Here is a 20,814-nt window from a genome sequence, read left to right on the forward strand (position 1 = left end):
GTGTGAACTTAAGTATTTGGGCCCAGTTGGCAGTGAAAGTTTAATTAATCAAAAAGTTGTAGTTAGGTATCACTGGCAGAATCAATTATCTTTGGTTATGATGCAATTTAAGTCAAAATCTGTTCACCGTCTGAATGCCTAAATGTCAGCGTTACTGTTCTTTTCTTTTTTTAATGAAGAGAAACATAATATTCACATAAAAAAGTTTCCATACCTTCTTCATTCCTGCTCCCAAAGTTGGATACATGCAAATTGAATTTCAGGAAATTTCCTATAGAGATTTATTCTGTGTGTGTTTCCAGAGAAACGCATAGCAGTCTCAGGTATAGGTGGGAACTGATTAGATCATAAGGGTGGAGCCCTCATGAATGAGATTAGCATCCTTACAAAAGAGACCCCAGGGAGCTCCTTTGCTCCTTCCACCATGTGAGGACACAGACACAAGTCTGTAGTCTGCATCTCAGAAGAGAACCCTCACCAGAACCTGACCGTGCTGGCACCCTGACCTCAGACTTCCAGCCTCCAGAACAGTTTTTAAGGACAACTTTTATTGCTACCAGAGGCTTTTATCATCAATACATGGTTCTGACTGCAATACCTTCTTCAGGCTGCACAGGGAGCTCAGGACCCAGAGGTCATTAAGAGAAATGCAGGTAGACTGGGGAGGCAGGGGGATTAACTTTTATCAAGAAAATCCTGATAGTTTAACATAAAACTAGGGTACTGAATTCAGTTATTACATGTTACAGACCCAAATCATAGAGCTGCCCCAACATCTAGACAGTCTCTCCTACTGATTATAAATGAGTGAACTGAACAGTTCATTTATAATCAAAATTAATTTATAATCAAAATTAATTTCTGTTATTTATAAGTCACTCTGTCTGTGCCACTCTGTTATAGCAACCCAAACGGACTAAGACAGTGTCTTTAGTGGCTACCAGAGTCCTTTCTTCTGGAGACTGAGGAAAGGGGAGAAATAAACAATTAAATTTCTTTTCCTTTTTAAAATGTGATTTTTTTTCTTTCTTTATACATCAGGTGGAAACACAGACATTTATTTACACACAGTAATTTAAGCATTAAAATAAAGGTAAGGGTGACTTGTGAAGAGAACATTCTCTTGGCAGCTGTTGTGACAGAATTCACAATAGTCAAGAGTTAATTGATGTTGATTCCTGGACTTGCCAATATCTGACTTCTAATTTGCTAAATCCCATAAATACATCCCAAACTGGTCAAACTAGAGACCCTGATTTTTGGTTTATCAAATGTGGTCCCTGTGCCAGGATTACAGAGTGGTGATTATAGTGTGTATAATGTAATACAATTGGATTTTTTAAAAATAGCAAACACAGAGCCAATACATCCAAACTAGTATTGATTTTGGAAGGCTATTTATGTATTGCATGAATGCTGGTGTAACACAAAACTTCTTTGGAGCTTCTCTTTCACCTTTTCCTTTGAAGACAATTGGTGAGGTGCACAAGCGGACTATCCTTATTACTTTATCAAAATTTTGCTTTTAAACCCAAAATGGTACTTTGCAACTCACCACACATCCTATTCACTAAATTAGGCAGCCATTACTTTTGGCTGTATTAAAGGTACAGTTTCCCCCAAAGGATAGAGACTTGAAACTGTAGAGAATATTCAAAAGACTATTTATTGGACAAGTGAGTTTACCATAGGCTTTGAAAGCCCAAACAGCTGAGATGCCCAGGACTCAAAGAACTCACAGAGGGGTAACACAAACCACTGCTGGCAATCTCTGAGAACTCAGAGGGAATTGGAGAGGTGCCAAGAGACTATAGCTGGGTAAATAGTATCCAGTATCATCTTTGTTTTTCAGTATATCCGAGAATTTATTGTATTTTATTTTACTTTATTATTCCTTTTTTTGTTGAGGACATTTAAGTTCTCTTGTTAGCAAAGTTCAATTATATAGGGACTTCCCTGGTGGCTCAGTGGTTAAGAATTTGCCTGCCAATGCAAGGGACACAGGTTCGATCCCTGGTCTGGGAAGATCCCACATGCCATGGAGCAACGAAGCCCTTGTGCCACAGCTACTGACTCTGTGCTCTAGAGCCTGTGAGCCACAACTACGGAGCCCGTGCGACCCAACTAGTGAAGCTCGCGCACTCTAGGGCCCCCGTGCCACAACTACTGAGGTTGTGTGCTACAGCTGCTGAAGCCTGTGAGCCTAGAGCTCGTGCTCTGCAACAAGAGAAGCCACTGCAGTGAGAAGCCCGCACACCTCGACGAAGAGTAGCCCCTGTTTGCTGCAACTAGAGAAAGCCTGCGCACAGCAATGAAGACCCAATGCAGCCAAAAAAAATTTTTTTTCAATTATATAATACATGTTAACAACTGTAGTCACCACGTTATACATTAGGTCCTCAGGCCTTATTCATTTTATAGTTGAAAGTTTGTACCCCTTTACCAACCTCTCCCTATTTTCCCCACCCCTTAGCTCCTGGCAACCACCTTTCTACTGTCTGTTTCTGTAAGTTTGACTTTTTTAAAAAAAGGTTTCCAAATATAAGTGATATCATATAGTATTTGTCTTCCTCTTTCTGACTTATTTCACTTAGCATAATACCATCAAGGTCCATCCATGGTGTTGCAAGTGGCAGGATTTCCATTTTTCTCGTGGCTGAATGATATTCATATATATATATATATCATATCTTCTTAATCCATTCATCTATTGACAGATGAATTGAAACAATTTCACGAAGTTCATTTATCATTTCCCCAAATTTATTGAATTCACATTTTCAACCTCTTACTGGGTGGCTGTTATGTTAGCACTATGTTCTGAAGACTAGAGATAAATAAGGCTTGACACCGTGCCCCCAAACCATGCCCTGAAAGAGTTTGATATATATAGAGAGATGGACACTTTAAACATTGAGAAATTGGGTAAAATGTGAAATAAGATGGTAAGCTGAGAGCATGAGATGAGAGCACAGGTTCTGGTCCCTAGCTACACATGAAAACTAACTGGAGGCTTTTAAAAAAAATAGAGATGCCTTCTCCCCACTACCAGAGCATTGAACTACTCAGTATAGGTGGAGGGTCCAACGTCTACATTAAAAAATTCTTCCTAGAGAAGAATTCTGGTTTGTAGCCAAGTGTAGAGGCCCCCTGTGTTGCAGCGGTTCATTCTGCCTATGGGTGTTGTAGAACACAGCAGTGAAGAAATGCTCATTGAACTGAATCTTGAAGAATGAATAGGAGTTTCATGTCAGAAGGTAATCCAAACAGAAGAGATGGACAGGGGTTTCAAAGTCAAGAAGCCAGGCCAGGCCCACGTTGACCTGGGAATGCGTAAGCGCTTCAGCAGCACGGTGGGCGCGTAAGGGTGTAGTGCAGGTCTTATGTGTGCAGGAAATGGGGGCGAGGAGTGCGCGCACACAGGGGTGGACAGACGTGAGGGACTGGAGCTCATGGTGAATCCAGACTGGGTGGGCGTTAGGGATCCCACGTGAGCTGTAGGAGAGAGACCCGATCACAGCACCAGCAGTGGAGAGGAGAGACCCTAGGCAGCGAGGACCACTGGGCAGGACTTTGAGAGACATTTCTAAGGCGGAAGTCACAGAATTTGACCACTGTGCATGCTGTGTTATCTATTAGTGATATCACTTCTGGAATTCTCTGAGCCTTCACTTCTGTATTTTTTTCCTCACACAGTAGAAAGCATTCCCTTGTATACACATAGCCCCAGTTATTTTACCTTTTCTCTATACACTTAGGGAATACTAAATATGAAAACAAAGAAAACTTGTCACTATAATGAAAGAATGAGATTTTATATATATACTCACTTATATACATATATATTTTGTATTCACATATGTTTTATTTTTCATATCATCAACAATCACCTTCCTCAGAGCACATACTGAGAATAAGCCTATGAACTTTGCTAGCACCGTACCAGGAGAATTCAGTGAGCCCGGACTCTGCCTGTGTTCCCTTATGGTCTCAGACTTGACATTTCTGAATGCAAATATGTCTGACAAGTGTAAATAAGGGTGTCACACCTCAGAGTAGTACTCATTCCCACCTCGCCATTCCTTATCATGCGTGTGTTCAGAGGTGAACACGCCGTTTTCATCTTCTAATAGCTTCTCAGTTGGAATTTTGTGAAGAGTGCAGTAGTGAGTGCTGTGGTTTCCAAGATGTAGAAATGGATCTGCTTTCTTCTCCTTGCAGAATTCAGCGCATTTTCAAATACCTTGAAAAGATGCCGGCATGAGGAAAAGGAATACTCAGTGTTCAGCCAGCGGACAGAAGAGGCGTCTGCCGTACAGTACTTCCAGGTCAGGGGAGCGGTCCCAGGTGGAGCTGAGTCGTTTCAGAGTGACACACACCTGTGAATATACCTGGGCGAGGCGGTGGGTGGAGAAGAGAGTGCAGCGGTGTTTTCTTTTTCTTCTGCCGCGCTGTGCGGCATGTGGGATCTTAGTTCCCCGACCAGGGATCCGAACGCATGCTCCCTGCCTTGCAAGCGGGGAGTCTTAACCACTGGACCGCCAGGGAAGTCCCGAGAGTGCAGCGGTTTCTACTGTGTGGTCCTCTGACCAGCAGCAACAGCATCACCTGGATTGGGATCTTGTCTCTGTCACTTAGCGAGTTGTCAGGACTTGGGCAAGTTGCTGTATCTTCCTGAGGCTCAGTTTCCTCAGGTGAGGAACATACTTCATTTGTTGTGATGATTTAATTTGATTAGAGGATGTATGTGAAACACTTAGCATGGTGCCTGGCACATAGAAAACTCTACCAAATGGTGGCCATTACAATGACGACACTTATTACTCACTGTCGATGCTCATGGATTTATACGTATCACGTCACCCAACCGGCTTGCCTCAGGATCACCACCGTCACTGCCTTCTACCCCACCCCACCCTCTCCTGGGATTTCTATCCAAGGCCCATCTTTCTCTCTAGGCTGATGGGACTCATCAGGGCCGTCCCTTTTGGCCCTGGCCCCTTTCTCTCTCACTTACCTCTGTTATTCTTGATCTGTGCTCTCTCAGCCTCTGCTTTGGGAGGGGGGACCCTGGGCACCAATCTGGTCAAGATCTAGGTCTGAATCCGCTGTATGGATCGAAGTTCTGAGGTCTCCTTAGAGTTGTGGGCCTTACAAATGGGGCCAGTGTGGACAGGTCCCGGGTGTCCCAGCGCCTCGGCCCCCCGCTGTGTTAGACCAAGCCCGCCTTGACCCAGGTGGCTGTAAGAGCCAAGTACCCGTGAAGGTCCTGCCTCGTGGCGTGTTTACCCTCCGTGTCCTTCTCTCTCCCTTACAGTTTTATGGCTGCCTTTCCCAGCAGCAGAACATGATGCAAGATTTTGTGAGGACAGCCACCTACCACAGAGCCATCCTCCAGAACCACACTGACTTTAGAGATAAGGTAATGGTGGCGGCAGGTTATTAATCTCAAACCATTTGAAGAAGCCTTGTCAAAAACTAGGCTGAGCATTCAGCTTCCATAGGATTACCGTACGACCCAGAAATTCCACTTCTGACTGTATACCTAACTAACTGAAAGAATTAGAAGCAGGTATTGAGGTAACTGTTGGTACGTGAATGTTCATGACAGCACTATTCACAGTAGCCAACACGTGGGAGCTTTCCAAATGCCCATCAGCTGACCAATAGATAAACAAAATGTGGTATATCCATTCGATGGGATATTATGAATATTGTTTATGTTGATATTATTCATAAAAAGAATGTAATGCTGATGCACGCTGCAATGTGGATGAACCATGAAAACATATGCAGTGAAAGAAGCCAGCTACAAAAGCACATATGATTCCATTTATAGGAAACATTCAGAATAGAAATCCATAGCGAGAAGGCAGACTAGTGGTTCCCAGGGGCTGGGGGAGGGGGACTTGGTGGGTACAGGCTTGCCTTTTGGGGTGATGAAAATGTCTCGACAGAGGTAATAGTTGCATAACATAGTAAATGTACCAAAACCCGCTGCATTGTACCCTTTAAAATGGTTGATGATTAATTTTATGTTATGTGAATTTTACCTCAGTAAAGAAATTAAGTTTTGAGAGCCAGGAACTCAAGAGACTAAATGCACTATGCTTTGGGGCACAGGACAGGTTAGGAGCTGTATTGCTACATAATGAATAGCCCTTATTGTGTCACTTTACTTCAGTTTTTTTTTTTATGGACTCCACAAGTGCCTGCACTTTTTTTTTTTTTTTTTAATTTATTTCCTTCACAAAATGGATCCGAATGGTGAACGATTGCTAACACTCTGTGCAAGGGTTGTCCCTTATTTTCCTACCTGTTAAACAGCCGAGGTGTTCAAGATACTATACAGCTCATCTCAGAAACAGGATCACTGGTCAGTGAATCAGCAGTCATGGGGTCTAGTTTCATATTTTCCCATTTAAGTAGCTCTGTGATCTTAGGCAAACACTAGATTTCTCTGGGCCTCACAGTCTCTTCTACTGCCATAGTAATTGTAGACCTGTGGCCTTTGAGATTTGCAGCATTAATTCCCCAGGAGGAATGTGGTAGAACATTGAAATAAGGATCCCAATCCCTGCATCCACACCCATTTGCAAAGTTGTACAGCTGCTCCTTTCATGAAGAGATAGTTTAGTTGTTTATTCCTTATCTCTGTGCAATCCTTGGGATGTACTTTGATCAACAGAATGTGATAGAGGTGACGTTGTGTGAGTTTCAGAGCCTAGGCCTTCATGAGCCTTGTGGCTTCTGGGCTCACCCTGGTGGAACCCTGAGACCACCATACTGTGACGAAGCCCTGTCTAGCCTGCTGGGGGTTGGGAGGTCACTTGGAGGAGTGAGGCAGTCCAGTCAATAGCCAACACCAACTGCCAGGCCAATCACTGAGGCCAGCCTGGACCTTCCCGTCCAACCAGCCCTCCAGCTGAATGCAGGAACATGAATGAGTCTAGGCAAGACCAACCGAGAAACTGCCCAACCCTCTCACAGAGCTGGGAGAAATAATACATTGGTTCTCGTTCAAACCACTAAGTTGTGTTGTGGTTTATGATGCTGAAATAGTTAATTAAAGTAGAGAGAAGACACACGAAAAAATAGTGATAAATAGGCCCCCAGCTAGAAGTTGATTTGCTCGTGGGTTCCTTTCTGCTGTCATGTCCATTCTGCTATAGAGCCGTCAGAGAATTCTTAATTTGGGTTATATTTTTTCAATTCCAGAATTTCCATTTGGCTTTTCTTTATGTCATACATTTCTTGACTGAGACTATTTATTTTTCCCTTGATTTCAGTAGTGTTCATGATTGCTGCTTGGAGCTTTATTATAATAGCTACTTGAAGGTTTTTGCCAGATAATTGTAACATCTGTGTCACTGCTGTGTTTGCTTCAGTTGATTATCTATTCCCAGGGAATTGATATCTTCCTGGGTCTTCCTATGCCAAGGAATTTTAAATTGTTTTCCATACATTTTGAATATTATGAGACTCTGGGTCTTGTTTAAAGCCTATGGAGAGAGTTAATATTTCTGATTTAGGATGCATTCAACCTGGTTAGGTTCGGACTGCGTGTTCCATGCCACTAGTTGATTTTCCAAGGGCTCTGGTTCCCGTGTCATTTCACTTTTCGGAGCCTTAGCAGTGCAGCTGGGCTCTGTTCCATGTGCATGTCACTGGATGGTCAGTCTGGCACCTAGGCAGAGTCCTCAGAGTTTTGATGTGCTAATGATCAGGTCCATGCATGTATAGTTTGAGGGGTGAGTACAGGAATTTATTTTAAAAAATACTTTATGGGGTTTCTTTGCCCAGTTCCTTCCACTCCATGATCTCCCTGATACTTTCTGGTTCCCTGGGACCCCTTTTGAGTCTCTGGACAAAAAGCTCACTCTGCCGTGCACGTCTATGACCTCGCCTAGGTATCGCCAAGCAGAGAGAGGACAAAGAGAGGGGAAAAAAGCAGTGGGGCTTGGCCCCAGTTTTTGGGAACTATGGCACCATTGAAGGCAGAGGGAGTTTCCCCTGTCTCATAGTTTGGGCTGATGTGATGCTACGACCCCCACAAGGTTTCTGGGGGCTGGAGCATAGAAGAAGGGAGGAAAGGGATGGAAAAGAAAGGGGGGGGGCAAGGAAGAGGAGGAGAGGGGAGGGGAGAGGAAAAGAAAAAAGAAGAGCAAGCGAAGAACAATTTCCACACTCTTTGAACATTCGGAGTTCCCCTTCTCGCAGCTGGAGCCAGAACAGAGGACACCTCCCACAGCTCTCTTGCCCGCACCCTGGTGTCCATTTCTGGTGGGCTGAGTTCACGCCACGGGTGAGGGTAAGGGGGTATGGATCAGTAGTATTTCAGGTTCTGATCCTCTTTCCCAGTCTCCCTGCTACCATTGACTTTTCAGAGGCTTCAAGTAGCTGCTCCATGCATTCCGTCCAGGTTTTATAGCTGTATTCAGTGGGAGAGTCAGGGTAAAGTGGGCTTTCTCCTGCTTATGCAAAACTGGACATTTTCAAAAAGTCAAATATAGGTACTCTGGTGGATGAGTGTGTTGGTAAGAGAAAAAGATAAGGCCAGAAATGGCCATGCTTGACCAAAGGGTCTCATATGTCTTGAGGTACCAGGACCCTTGCTTTGCCAGTGGGGCATTCCTGGTGAACAGTGAGGAAGTAATAAGCATTCCTACTGAAGATGACCAGGTTATGGTAGGTAGGCAAGGTGAGGATGGAGGGGAAAAGCTTGTTTCTTTTGACACCTTACCTGGTGTTCAAGGCTGTGGATAAGCAGTCTTACTGACCTAAGTCTTACAGGTTTCTCATCAATTAAAATAATTCAACTCTCAACTGTTGATCGTAATACTTTTATTTGGGGAAATTTCTCTCCTTCTGAAATTGCTTAGCTTTTTTTTTTTTAAGTTTTTTTTTTGATGTGGACCAATTTTTTAAAGTCTGTATTGAATTTGTTACAATATTGCTTTTTTTTTTTTTTTTAGTGTTTTGGTGTTTTGGCCACAAGGCATGTGGGATCTTAGCTCCCCGAGGGATCGAACCCACACCCCCTACATTGGAAGGCCAAGTCTCAACAACTGGGCCGCCAAGGAAGTCCCGAAATTGCTTAGTTTTAATCTATAATCTATTTTCTATTTTCTATTTTCTATATTATCTATAATCTGTTTTTAATTCTGGTTATAGCTTCTAAAGACCACTCCCCCAAATTACTTGCATTTGATGAGTTTTTCACAGAGTTTCATATAGATTTTGTCGTTCATCTGTAAAAACAAAGACATTGGACCAGATCATCTCTAAGGTCACTCCCACCTCTAAACTCATTTGATTCTACAAAATACCTTTTTCCTGCCAGCCTGAAATGGGTTTTTCTGCCAATGAAATAAAATAGGCATCCATCTGTTGGGGTTTATGAAGGTGATAATTAATCACATGACTGATAATTAATTATATCCCTTTCCCCCTCTGAGTTCTGAACCAGTTTAGAAATAGACACAGATGTCAGGTAGAAATCACAATATCAGCTTTATTTTTGGTAATGCTGTTTGCAGAATGGGGCTTGGGCCTGTATCCACATAAGGCTTCCTACCCCTTTTTTACCCCCTCAAACTGAACTTTTCCTCTCACTGGTATGCTGAACATGTGGTCTCCCCAGACAAGTCCATAGCCTGCCCAGCAAGCTTCCACCTGGGGGACTCAAGAGCACATGCTTGGGTGGAGGATCGGCAGGCTGGCCCTTTCCAAGTACCAGCACTATGCAAGCTCAAACCATTTTCCAGCATCACCAGCCAGATAAGTCACTCCTATTAGGAGATAAAAAGAGGAAGGGGAGGTGACCTCTCTTGCTTCTAGTACTGCCCACTCCTGGGAGTAAGTATCTCCTCCCCACTGGAAACTGAAGGAACAAATTGTGTCAGTTTTAATGTCCCAGGAATCCCCTCAGTCCTAGACAGACTAGGATAGTTGGTCACACTAACTCCAAATCTATCAAATCCACCACAAATCCAAAATGTTTAAAACTCCTTTTCTGTTTGCTTCATCATACAGAAGACCCTCCTTGAATGACCCCCCTCAGTCCATGGAGGATGCTACCTTTTTACTAAGCTCTTGTGTTCTTTCTCATTGAAATTGGTTACCTAAAAGGGCATGGGTTTAGAATGATCAATACCAATGGCTATTATTTATTGAGCAACTCAGGTATCTGCAAGCACCATGCTGAGAGCTTTCCATACAGTGTCTGTCTCAGTTCAGGCTGCTATAACAAAAATACCATAGACTGTGTGTCTTAAACAACAAACACTGATTTCTCATAGTCCAAGATCAATGTGCCTGTAGAGCTGGTGTCTGGTGAAGGTTCATTTCCTGGCTTGTAGACAGCAGCCTTCTCGCTGTATCCCCACATGGCTGAGAGAGAGAGGAAGCAAGCTCTCCTCTGTTTCTTCTTATAAGGGCACTAATCCCATCATGAGGGCTCCACCCTTGTGACCTAATTACCTCCCAAAGGCCACATACTCAAATACCATCACATTGGGGATTGGGGTTTCAACGTGTGGATTTTGGAGGGCACAAAAATTCAGTCTATAGCAGTTTCCTTTGATCTTCATTACAACTTTATTAGATAAAGACTAATATTTTTGCCATTTTAGAGATGAGAGAACTGAGACCTGGGAATGTTGATAATTTACCTGATTTTATACAACTGATAAATGAGAAAGCCAGAATTTGAACCCAGTTAACCTTACTTTAGAGCCCATGCACATAACCTGTGAAAGGCACTGCCATGGGAAGGTGGGTTGAAATTGCCAAGAGAGACTTTTGTTTCGCTGGGCTTAAGGGTGGAGTGAAAACATTGTGGTTACTTAAACATCCCCATGCAGGTATGAGGCAGCATTGCACTGTGGTTATGTGCATGAGTTCTGGAGCCAGAGAGCTGAGTTCAAACTCCAGCTTGGCCACCTGCTGTGCATGTGCCATAGACCTTTATCCTGTGCGCCTTGAGGTCTTGAACAGGTTATCTGAAGTCTCTGGGCTTCAATTTCCTTATCTGTGAGCATAGCAGCTACCTTCTAGAGTCCTTGCAGGATCAAGATGATACAATGCATAGGAAGTGCTTAGTATATTGCCTAAAATATCAACTCAGTCCATAATAGCAAGTATTATTATTATTGATGGTCTTGGGGATGGTGCTATAGTTTCTACCGCTGCAATAATTTTAAATCTTTCAAATCTTGATTTCTTCATTCTGCCTCCTCCATGCAGTTTTAATGAAAATCCTCTCTTGGCCAGAGCACTGCTGGCTGAGAACCCCATTTGGAATCTATCCAGGAAACTGATGCTGCTGGAACCCACCCCCTCCCCCTCCTCAGATTTTCTGTTAATTGCCATATGGCTATTTTTAGTTTCTTTTGCGTGTGCACTTGGAACAAGCAGGGAAAGTCCATCCTGCTGAGGGTACTGGGTTGTGTGAGCCGCAGGGTTTTAATTTGGAAATGTTTTGACACTTCATTTGTCAGGGCACCAGTTGCTGGAAACTTGTGAGAGTAAGCAGGAGCCGGGAGCTTATTATTTTTTTAAAATCAGCATTTTCACTAAAGGAGAGAATTCCCAGTGGCAACAGCTGCTTAGTGCATCCAAAAGTGAGGGTTGGCTTAGGCAGAAGGGATTCAGGGATTTGAAAGCTTAAAAGAAAACATAAATAACTACAACAAACATGCAAAGCAACCTGTTCAGATTGTCAGTTGATATTCAGATTTGCAGAGCCTGAGCTTCCGGCTCTTCCAGTTTGAGTTTTCTTTGGTGTGGACTTATCATCAGTTTGGTCGAATGTCCTTGAGTCCATCTCTGATCCTGCTCTGAAATTCTCTGACCTTAAAACACTGCTACTGCTTTATTTGGTTAACCTGGCACACTAATGAGGCCCAACCTTAATCACTGATGGAATCAAGGCTGTCACACAGGCCTGCCGGGTAGTCGTGCTGGCATGTGTTAAAACAGGTCTTGCTTCCTGAAAAAAATTTTAACCTCTTTAATGAGGTATGAAGCACGTACAAAAAGCTATACATATTTAACGTATACAACTTGATGAGTTTAGGGATAAGTATACACCCATGAAACTATCATCACGATCTAGGCCATAACCATATCCATCACTTCCAAAAGTTTCCTCCTGTCCTCTTTATTTATAATGATAACTATTATTATTATTTTGTGATAAGAACACTTGACATAAGATCCACTCTCAGCAAATTTTTAAGTAATAAATACAGTATTGTTAACTGTAGGCACTAAGCTGTGAAATAGATGTCTAGGAAGTAAGAATTATTCATCTTTTTTTAAAATTTATTTATTTTTGGCTGCGTTGGGTCTTTGTTGCTGCGTGCGGGCTTTCTGTAGTTGCAGCGAGCGGGGGCTACTCTTCGTTGTAGAGTGCGGGCTTCTCATTTTGGTGGCTTCTCTTGTTGCGGAGCACAAGCTCTAGGCGCATGGGCTTCAGTAGTTATGGCACGTGGGCTTAGTAGTTGTGGTTCACAGGCTGTAGAGCGCAGGCTCAGTAGTTGTGGCACATGGGCTTAGTTGCTCCGTGGCATGTGGGATCTTGCCGGACCAGGGCTTGAACCCGTGTTCCCTGCATTGGTAAGCGGATTCTTAACCACTATGCCACCAGGGAAGATCAAGAATTATTCATCTTGCATGACTGAAACTTTGTACCCTTTGACTAATACTTTCCTGTTTCCCCCTTTCTCCAGCCCCTGGTTACCACCGATCTACTCTCTGCTTCTAAGAGTTTAACTCTTTTAGATACTTCATATAAGTGAAATCATGCAGTATTTGTCCCTCTGTGTCTGGCTTATTTCACTTGGAATGATGTCCTCCAGCTTCACCCATGTCGTCTGTCACATATGGCAGGATCTCCTTTCTTCTAAGGCAGCAGGGTATTCCATTGTGTGCGTATGCCACAGTATCTTTTATCCATTCTTCAAATCCTCCACATCTCGCTGCTGAGTGCTGTTAACCATTGACAGCAGCATCCTCATTTAGAACTGTGGAGGGAAGTGGGAAGAAAGGAAGTAACTCACGACTCCTGCTAGGTTCTTTGCATATCTTATCTCATTTTAATCCTTGCATGTTAGTCAGGGTTCTAAGCTGCCAGCATCAGAAACCAACTCTGCTAATTTAAGAAAAAAAGAAAAAAGAATTTCCGGAAAGGATATAGGATCATCAGAGAGCTAGGCGTGGAGGCTACAAGGAGAAAAATAATATCCAAAATCATGCTGCAGAATTGATCTCTGGGAGACATCCATGCAGCCAGACGTGGGCACCACAACCTGCATAGGCTTCACCCGCTGCTACCCTGGAGTGTTGTCCTTAGAACCTTTCTCTGTTGTGCTGCTGGAACCGGGAGGTGGCCATGACCGCACCTGAGCAGATTCTGTGCTGTCCTGCGTCTGGTGCAGTCAGCTTCACAGTGCAAGGTGCATCTTATCAGGAGAGCCCCGGTCATGCCTGTGCTTTAGCTTCAGGGATGCTGGAAAAGAGCAGCAGACACCTGTAACTTCCCAAGTGGGAGGCTGGTGCTGCCCCAGAAGTGGGACATTCTCCAAGCACAGGAAGGGGGTTCAGATGCTGAGAGGCACAGAAGAAAGGTAAAAGCCCGCCACACCACACGACAAAAAAATTCAAGATATATTATTAGCCTGATAGTATAGAAAAGGGACCAGGGCTACATAAATTTAACTAACTTGCTTGAAGGTACACGACTGCTAAGTGGTAGAGCTATATGCGAACTCACATCGGCCGGGACTGCACAGTGATTCGGGGAGCGACATAAAGCCATTCTCTATATGTTTTAGGTTGATAATCAAACTGATATTTTATCTCTGTGATCTTTGGAACGTGTATGGGGGCAGGATGTGATAGTGAAAAATGATCTCTGATACATCTATATATCTCTGCCTGTCTAGTGTGTGTGTGTGTGTGTGTGTGTGTGTGTGTGTGTGTGTGTTTCCCTATGGCTTGGACTTTGGAGGCCGTTTTAGTTTCCTAGGGCTGTCATAACAAATTACCACAAACTAGGTAGCTTAGAACAGCAGAATTTTATTCTCTCACAGTTCCAGAGGTCAGAAGTCCAAAACCAGGGCGTCAGCACGCCCACGCTCCCTCTGAAGGCTCCAGGGGAAGATCCTTCCTTGCCTCCTTCTAGCTTCTTGAGGCTGCTGGCAGTCCTTGGTGTTCCTTGACTTGTAGATGCACCATTCCAATCTCTTCTTTGTCACGTGGCATTCTCCCCATGTGTCTGTGTCTCTAATGTCAATTTCTCTCTCCTTGTAATGACTCCAGTCACAATGGATTTAGGGCTCACCCTAATCCAGTATGACGTTATCTTAATTTGCTATATCTGTAAAAACCCTATTTCCCAATAAGGTCACATTCACAGGTTCTGGGTAGACATGAATTTTGGAGGACACTATTCGACCTAGTACCGAGGCCGAGGTTCACGTTAGGTCATATATCACAAAAACTCATCCCTGGGATAAATTCTCTGTAATACAGGTGAGGAGAAAGAGGTAGAAAATGGATGTTGGTCTTAACTGATCTCTTTGGCCCCTTAAGCTCGAAGGGGGTGTCCACATAGATTTCCTGAATGTGAGTAAAGCAGATGGCGTGTCTGTGCCAGGATTCTCCTGAGCTTTGAATAAAATCTGCTCCTGTAAGAGTACTGGAGAAAGATGCCAGAATCAGCAGAGGAAAATGCTTTCATTTGGTATGAAAGCAAAGTGCAGCTTTCAAGGAGAGCCAAGAAGACTGAATAAACAACGATCACAGACTGTCTTTCAGGGCATATGGGAAAGAGGGAGCTAGGGACTTTAATGCAGTAGATGGATTTTCTAGTCAAGATATCTATGCTCCAAGCCTGTCTCTGTACCTTTCAAGATGCTGACATGTGACCTTAATCTCTCTGGGGTTAATTTTCAAATGGGATAAAAACACTTAACACATGGTGGCTATAAGAATTCAGTGAACTGCTATACCAGAATCTCAGCACAGCATCAGAATTCTGCGGACACACTGGGCAATTTGAATCAGAAATCACTGGCACTTAACTGGGCTTATTAGGGTAAACTAGGTTATGCTGCTGTAACAGTCAACCCCAGACCTCAGTGGTTCAAACCAATAGAGCTTTATATCGTGCTCATTTAATCCATTATAGGTTAGCGAAGGGCTGCATTTTGTCTCATTCTCACTCAAGGACCCAGGCCGAGGAAGCAGCCTCCATGTGAAACAGGACTAGTCCCTGTTGCAGAGGGAAGCGGAGCGTGGCAGAGCACACTCCTTGTTCTTATATCTTCCACCTGAAAGGGACCCATGTTCACTTCTGACCACATTACATGGTCCAAAGCAAGTCATGTGGTCACTCCTAATTCCCAGAGAGCAAGGGATACAATTCTACCATGTGCCCATAAGGAGAACCAGAAATATCTGGTAAGTGGCACTAATGACTATCATACCAGATGCCACTCTTGCAAAATCATTAAAGAAGGGACAGATTGCTAAGGTGAAATTCGCAGTGCCTCAGCTCTGCATGGGAGGGAACTAGGAAAAAAAGAGGTTTGAAAAAAATCAGTATTTCACTGGTATGGTTTTACTGGCTAACTTACTGTGAACTTCTGCCTGGTGGATTCTCTTCCCACTACAGTTAAGGCATTTCAGAAACATCTTAGGGTTGAATTTCTAAACCTTTCCCATTCCCTCTAAGACAGTGCCGTGAAGGAAGGGCCAGTTTAGAGCAATGACTGACTTTGTTAAAGGCTTATATAGAAGACTCTATGCAACAGTAACTTCTGAAGTAGATGTCTTTGTCTTAAAATCTGCTTTCCAGGATAAAAATGTAAGTGGATAAATAGGATAAAGTCAGTAAAAAAGGAGTTAAATTGCTGTACTAGAACCTGGTCTTTTCCAGCACTGAACCAGGAATTGGGCATTGATGAACTTAAGAGCTTGTGCCTGTATCTTCGTTTTGCTTGATTTCCTAAATCTGAGGTACTGACACACTCAACTCCAGAGTGATGGCTTAGGTTTAGAATTTAGAAGTTCAGAAACCCAGAAAAGACAGAATCACAGAAAAATGTCAGTAAACATGTTGAATTTTGTTTAAGTAGCACCATTTTCTTAGCCTCAGTCCCGTAAATCACAGATCATGCAGCAAAGGCTTACGTGGTAGTATTTTCTTAGGGAGGGCAATCTCAGTGGAGCAGGAGAGAGGCAGAGCAGACAGGGGGAGAGCAGGTGTGAGAGAGGGTGTTACTGAGCTTGCCACAGCTCGATGAGAGACTGATCACTCGGTGTCACCGGACATCATCAGGGAGGTCATATGAAGCCACTCTGTCTTCAAACAGTTCATCAGAGGAGAAAAGGAGAATGACGTCTCCATTGGCTGCCATCTCCCACTGGTGGAGCACGCCCCCGCAGGGTGTTAACTCCCTACTCTTCATGGTGCACGTGCATGCGTGCCAAGTGGGTACTGTCGTGCCTGCCCCATGCCTCAGCTGCGACAAGGGCACTGCGGTAGGAGGCAAGGGACAAAGTGCATGGGGTGTGAGTGAGGTGGGCACTGTTTCATTGTACCCGTGAGCAATGTGAGGGAACAGGAGAAGCCTCCGCAGCAAACTCCTTCAGCTGTAGCAGCAGCAATGAAACTCAGCTCCATGTTTCAAAGACCAGTACAAGCAATTCCTAGGGCCACTCTGGCCGGCCAGCAAGGCGAGCGTTCCATTCTGGCATGCTACAAAAACTGAAGGTGTTATAAATATCCCCCAAGCCAGGAACCTGGGAGTCAGGCTAGACTTTTTCTTTTCCTTTCCAGTTTCCAAATTCTTTAGCTTCTTTTAATCCAGCATTTTTGCAACTCCTCTTCCCCTTTGTCCCACAGCTGATTCTTTATTCTCATTGTTACTGTATCTTTCCTGGAGGATTGCAAATGTTTTCCGATTAGTTTCCCTACTTGTCCCAGTTAAGATAGCTTTGGCCTCCAGCGGGAGGAAATCCCTACTTAAATTGGCTAAAATATTGGAGGTAGTATGATTCTGAGGTGTTTTAGTTCATTTTCTCTGAGCATCACATTTCAATTTAACCACGTCCAAGAAAGAAGAAACATCTTTCTTACGTCTGTCCTAGAAGGGGGAACACCTTTCCAGTAGCTCCCAACAGACTTCCCCTCAGGTCTCATTAACATTTTATCACACACGCAAGTGTAGTGATCACTGGCAAGAGAAACGGAACCACTTACGATTGCCCTGGACCAATCAGGATCCCCTCCCTGGGACTGGGGATGGTTAACCGCACAGAGGAGGATAAATACTCAAGAAAGTGAGGTTCTGATAGGAAGTAAGAAGGGACTGATGTTAATTCGGAACCACCAGTGTCTGCACCGCACCCTCTGATCCTGTGCCCTCCAGTCCACGCCACCACTGTGATGCTGCTGAAACACAACTATGAGATAATTCTTCCACTGAAAACTCTTCTGCGATCCTTCTTTGCTTAAGGATTAAGTCCAAGCTCTTAGTGTCGTATACAAGACCATCTACAAGCAAGCATCAGGTTTTGCTCTTGCCATGTTAATTTCTCAGCCATGCCCCCCACCTGTACCTCTAACACACGCATCACGCTCCTGAGAAGATCTGCTGCCTCCCAGACATGACTGGCTCTACCATTCTTGGGTGCCTTTGTTCAGACTGCTCTCAGTCTGGAGCTCTTGCCACCCCCTCCATTCACATGGCACACGTAGACTTACCTCTTGATTTTCACTCCTCGGGTCATCTCAGTGAAGTCTTTCCAGAATCCTTGGTAGAGGAGACTAATCCTCCTTCATAGTTTCACTGGGTCCATTATGTAATACTATCCTTGCCACTGTAACACATCATTATGCTTCTTCCTACTAGGCAGTCATGTTATTTTCATCTTTGCATTCCCAGCATCTAGCAGCATTTGGCACAATGGGTAATAGAAGGCACTCTTGATGTCTGATGAATGATTGAGTGCCTGAGGGTTTAGAGCTGAGTGAGCTAGTCTGAGTCTATTGGCAGCATATGAAGGGGGTTAATCATGGAGAGAGAAGGTAGGAGTGATTAGCATCTTTGTATTTTCTGTAATAATAGAGAAAAATAGTTGGAGAACTGGTAAAAGGGTGGTTAAAAGATTGGTGAAGGGTTTATCCTCTGCCAGAAGACCGGGTGGAATGAAACAAGGGTGCTCATAAGTATTATTTATTCATTATTTAAATACAGGTAACCCTTTTGTTGAAAGCAAGTTTCACTGCACAGAGATGCAGAGTTCTGTCTTACGGGGAGCTATCACAGCAGAATTCTTCTGCCATAGAGAAAGTTCTAATTATCTGAACAAGATTTAAGCCTAAGCTGCCAAGGCCATCAGGGGATGTCTTCTGCAACTCTTGAAGTGATTTGGAATTTTCCTTCTTTGACAAACGCTAGAGGAAGAGATGTGATGGACCGCAAAAGGCTGTGTAGTTCTCTCATTCTGTTTCTGCTTGGAAGCTGTTCAGTCACCCTGTTGGTCAACAATTTGGATGTTGGAATAGTTGGGCGCAGTCTGTGGGGTAGGGAGCCCATGGCAGGTAACTATGATGATAAAGTACATGACAATGGAAGAGCATGGGGTACTTGTAACTTGGGGTGATTCAGTGGAGATATCTACAGATATAATAAAATAATGGCTGGAAGAAGCAGCAATGGCTGTGGCAGTGCCAAGTGGGTAGGACACAATTTCGGAGTATAAGGCATACAGAAATGACAGTTGGGATATTGCAATTCAGAGCAGCCGTTGATATGCTCAAGCAAATAAAGAAAGAATGAATAAATAATAAATGGCGTAACTGGAAGAATTGAGTGTGGGATAATCAGGACCTCAGTATTGGAAGACAGTTATAAAACTGTAGGGTGAAAAGAAGGCTAAATAGGACAGACATTACTGTAGCCTGAACTACACAGAAAATAGAATTGAAAATGAAGGGAGTATCTAAGAGCATAGGGTTTCAACTAGGTACGTTTGTTTTTATCTCATCTCTGCCATTTATTTATTTTATTTTATTTTTTGCGGTATGCAGGCCTCTCACTGTTGTGGCCTCTCCCGCTGCAGAGCACAGGCTCCAGACGCGCAGGCTTAGCGGCCATGGCTCACGGGCCCAGACGCTCCGTGGCATGTGGGATCTTCCCGGGCTGGGGCACGAACCCGCATCCCCTGAATCGGCAGGTGGACTCTCAACCACTGTGCCACCAGGGAAGCCCCTCTGCCATTTATTAAGTGTATGACTTCAACTCCATCTGATTCTCAGTCTCTTTATGTGCAACATGGAGAAAATAATGGTACCCACATTAGATAGTTGTCATCATGAGTAAATAAGGTAAAAGTACTAAGCAAGCATAGTACATAATAAGTATAAAAATAATGGTACATATTTATTTTTACTTTATTAGTCAAGGGTAGTTTCGTTTCATGTTTTCTTAAGGACCTGGATGTTCTTTGTTAATTTTAACCTAGTGAATCCAAATAAATAGCTTTGAATCCTCTTGGGGCTTGTTAGACCTGTTCAGACATTTTTGCAGGATTTCTTTGCCTAGGAAGCCATAAGAGCATGTAATTAAAATCATCTGTACAAGCAAAATGACCTTATATTTTTAATACTTCAAAAATTTTATTTACAAATAAATTCACAGAACTTTTGGCCACTGTTACATGGATCAATTGTTGACTTTTCCCCATTAGTCCTGACAAGAATTTCATACCATTTTCTGGTGCTGCCCCATATAAGCCCCAAATTAGCCATTTTTATAGTTAGTGCCTGTGTATCCAGGGGAAGCCGAGGATGAATTCTCTCTCTAGAGGAACATTGTATACCAGAGCTAACTGGATTGTAATGTACTGACAATATGACAATGTCCAAAGAAAGTCATCCTTTGAAGGATGCTTAAGAGCACAAGATTGAAGAGGATGCGTTACGCTGGTATAAGGTACTTTCTTAAGGAGGTAACAGATTCGCGCTGTATCTTTTGGATCATGAATCTGTTCCCTATCTGTGGTAGTGAGACACATTTTTATTTTTCAGTTTGTTTAACAAAGATTTAGTGAGTGTTTTTACTGTGTGTCAGACCCCATGCTATATCAGGGATTCAGTAGTGACCAAGAAGCAGATAGAGGTCTCTCCGTTAATGAAGGGGAGGGAGCAGAAATTAATCAAATAATCCCTCTTTGAATGAAAAATTATAACTGTGATGAATGTTATGAAGGAAGGGTTTGAGTAAGTGAGCAGTGGTTGAGAGTGTGCCTGCCGATGCAGGGGACACGGGTTCGTGCCCCGGTCCGGGAAGATCCCACACGCCGCAGAGTGGCTGGGCCTGTGAGCCATGGCCGCTGAGCCTGCGCATCCGGAGCCTGTGCTCTGCAATGGGAGAGGCCACAACAGTGAGAGGCCCGCGTACCGCAAAAAAAAAAAAAAAAAAAAAAAGAAAGCGTAGAGCTGGAGGACTTTACTTAGCCTGGGAGGGGAGCCAAGGCTAAGGAAGTCTTCCCTGAGGGAGAGCTATTTGAGATCTGAAGGATGAGTTGATGTATCAGCCAGGGTTCCTGCAGAGTTAAATAACAGGACCATTTACAATGACGTGGGCAGAGTACAGGGAACCAACATGGTACGGTGAAGCGCCCTGGCACTACCAAGAGTGGGGACCTGTTATCACCCCTTGACCTAAAGGGGGAGGGGGAAGGGGAGGTTACTGGAAACCTGAGAGAATAGTCATAGCTCTAAGAGATGGAAGCCCA

At 43.7% G+C, this 20,814-nt stretch overlaps 1 protein-coding gene across 1 annotated transcript in view; it reads left to right on the plus strand.

Annotated features, from left to right (window-relative positions):
- LOC136125051 (histone-arginine methyltransferase CARM1-like) overlaps positions 1–20,814 on the plus strand; it is a 162,373-nt gene that overhangs the window by 58,050 nt on the left and 83,509 nt on the right. Inside the window, exons 3-4 of the mRNA XM_065879893.1 lie at positions 4,222–4,328; positions 5,318–5,422. Of these exons, the coding sequence (XP_065735965.1) occupies positions 4,222–4,328; positions 5,318–5,422 (212 nt within the window). The remainder of the gene's footprint in view (positions 1–4,221; positions 4,329–5,317; positions 5,423–20,814) is intronic.

This window comes from Phocoena phocoena, chromosome 6, assembly GCF_963924675.1.
Source record: "Phocoena phocoena chromosome 6, mPhoPho1.1, whole genome shotgun sequence".
NCBI classification, from domain to species: Eukaryota; Metazoa; Chordata; class Mammalia; order Artiodactyla; family Phocoenidae; genus Phocoena; species Phocoena phocoena.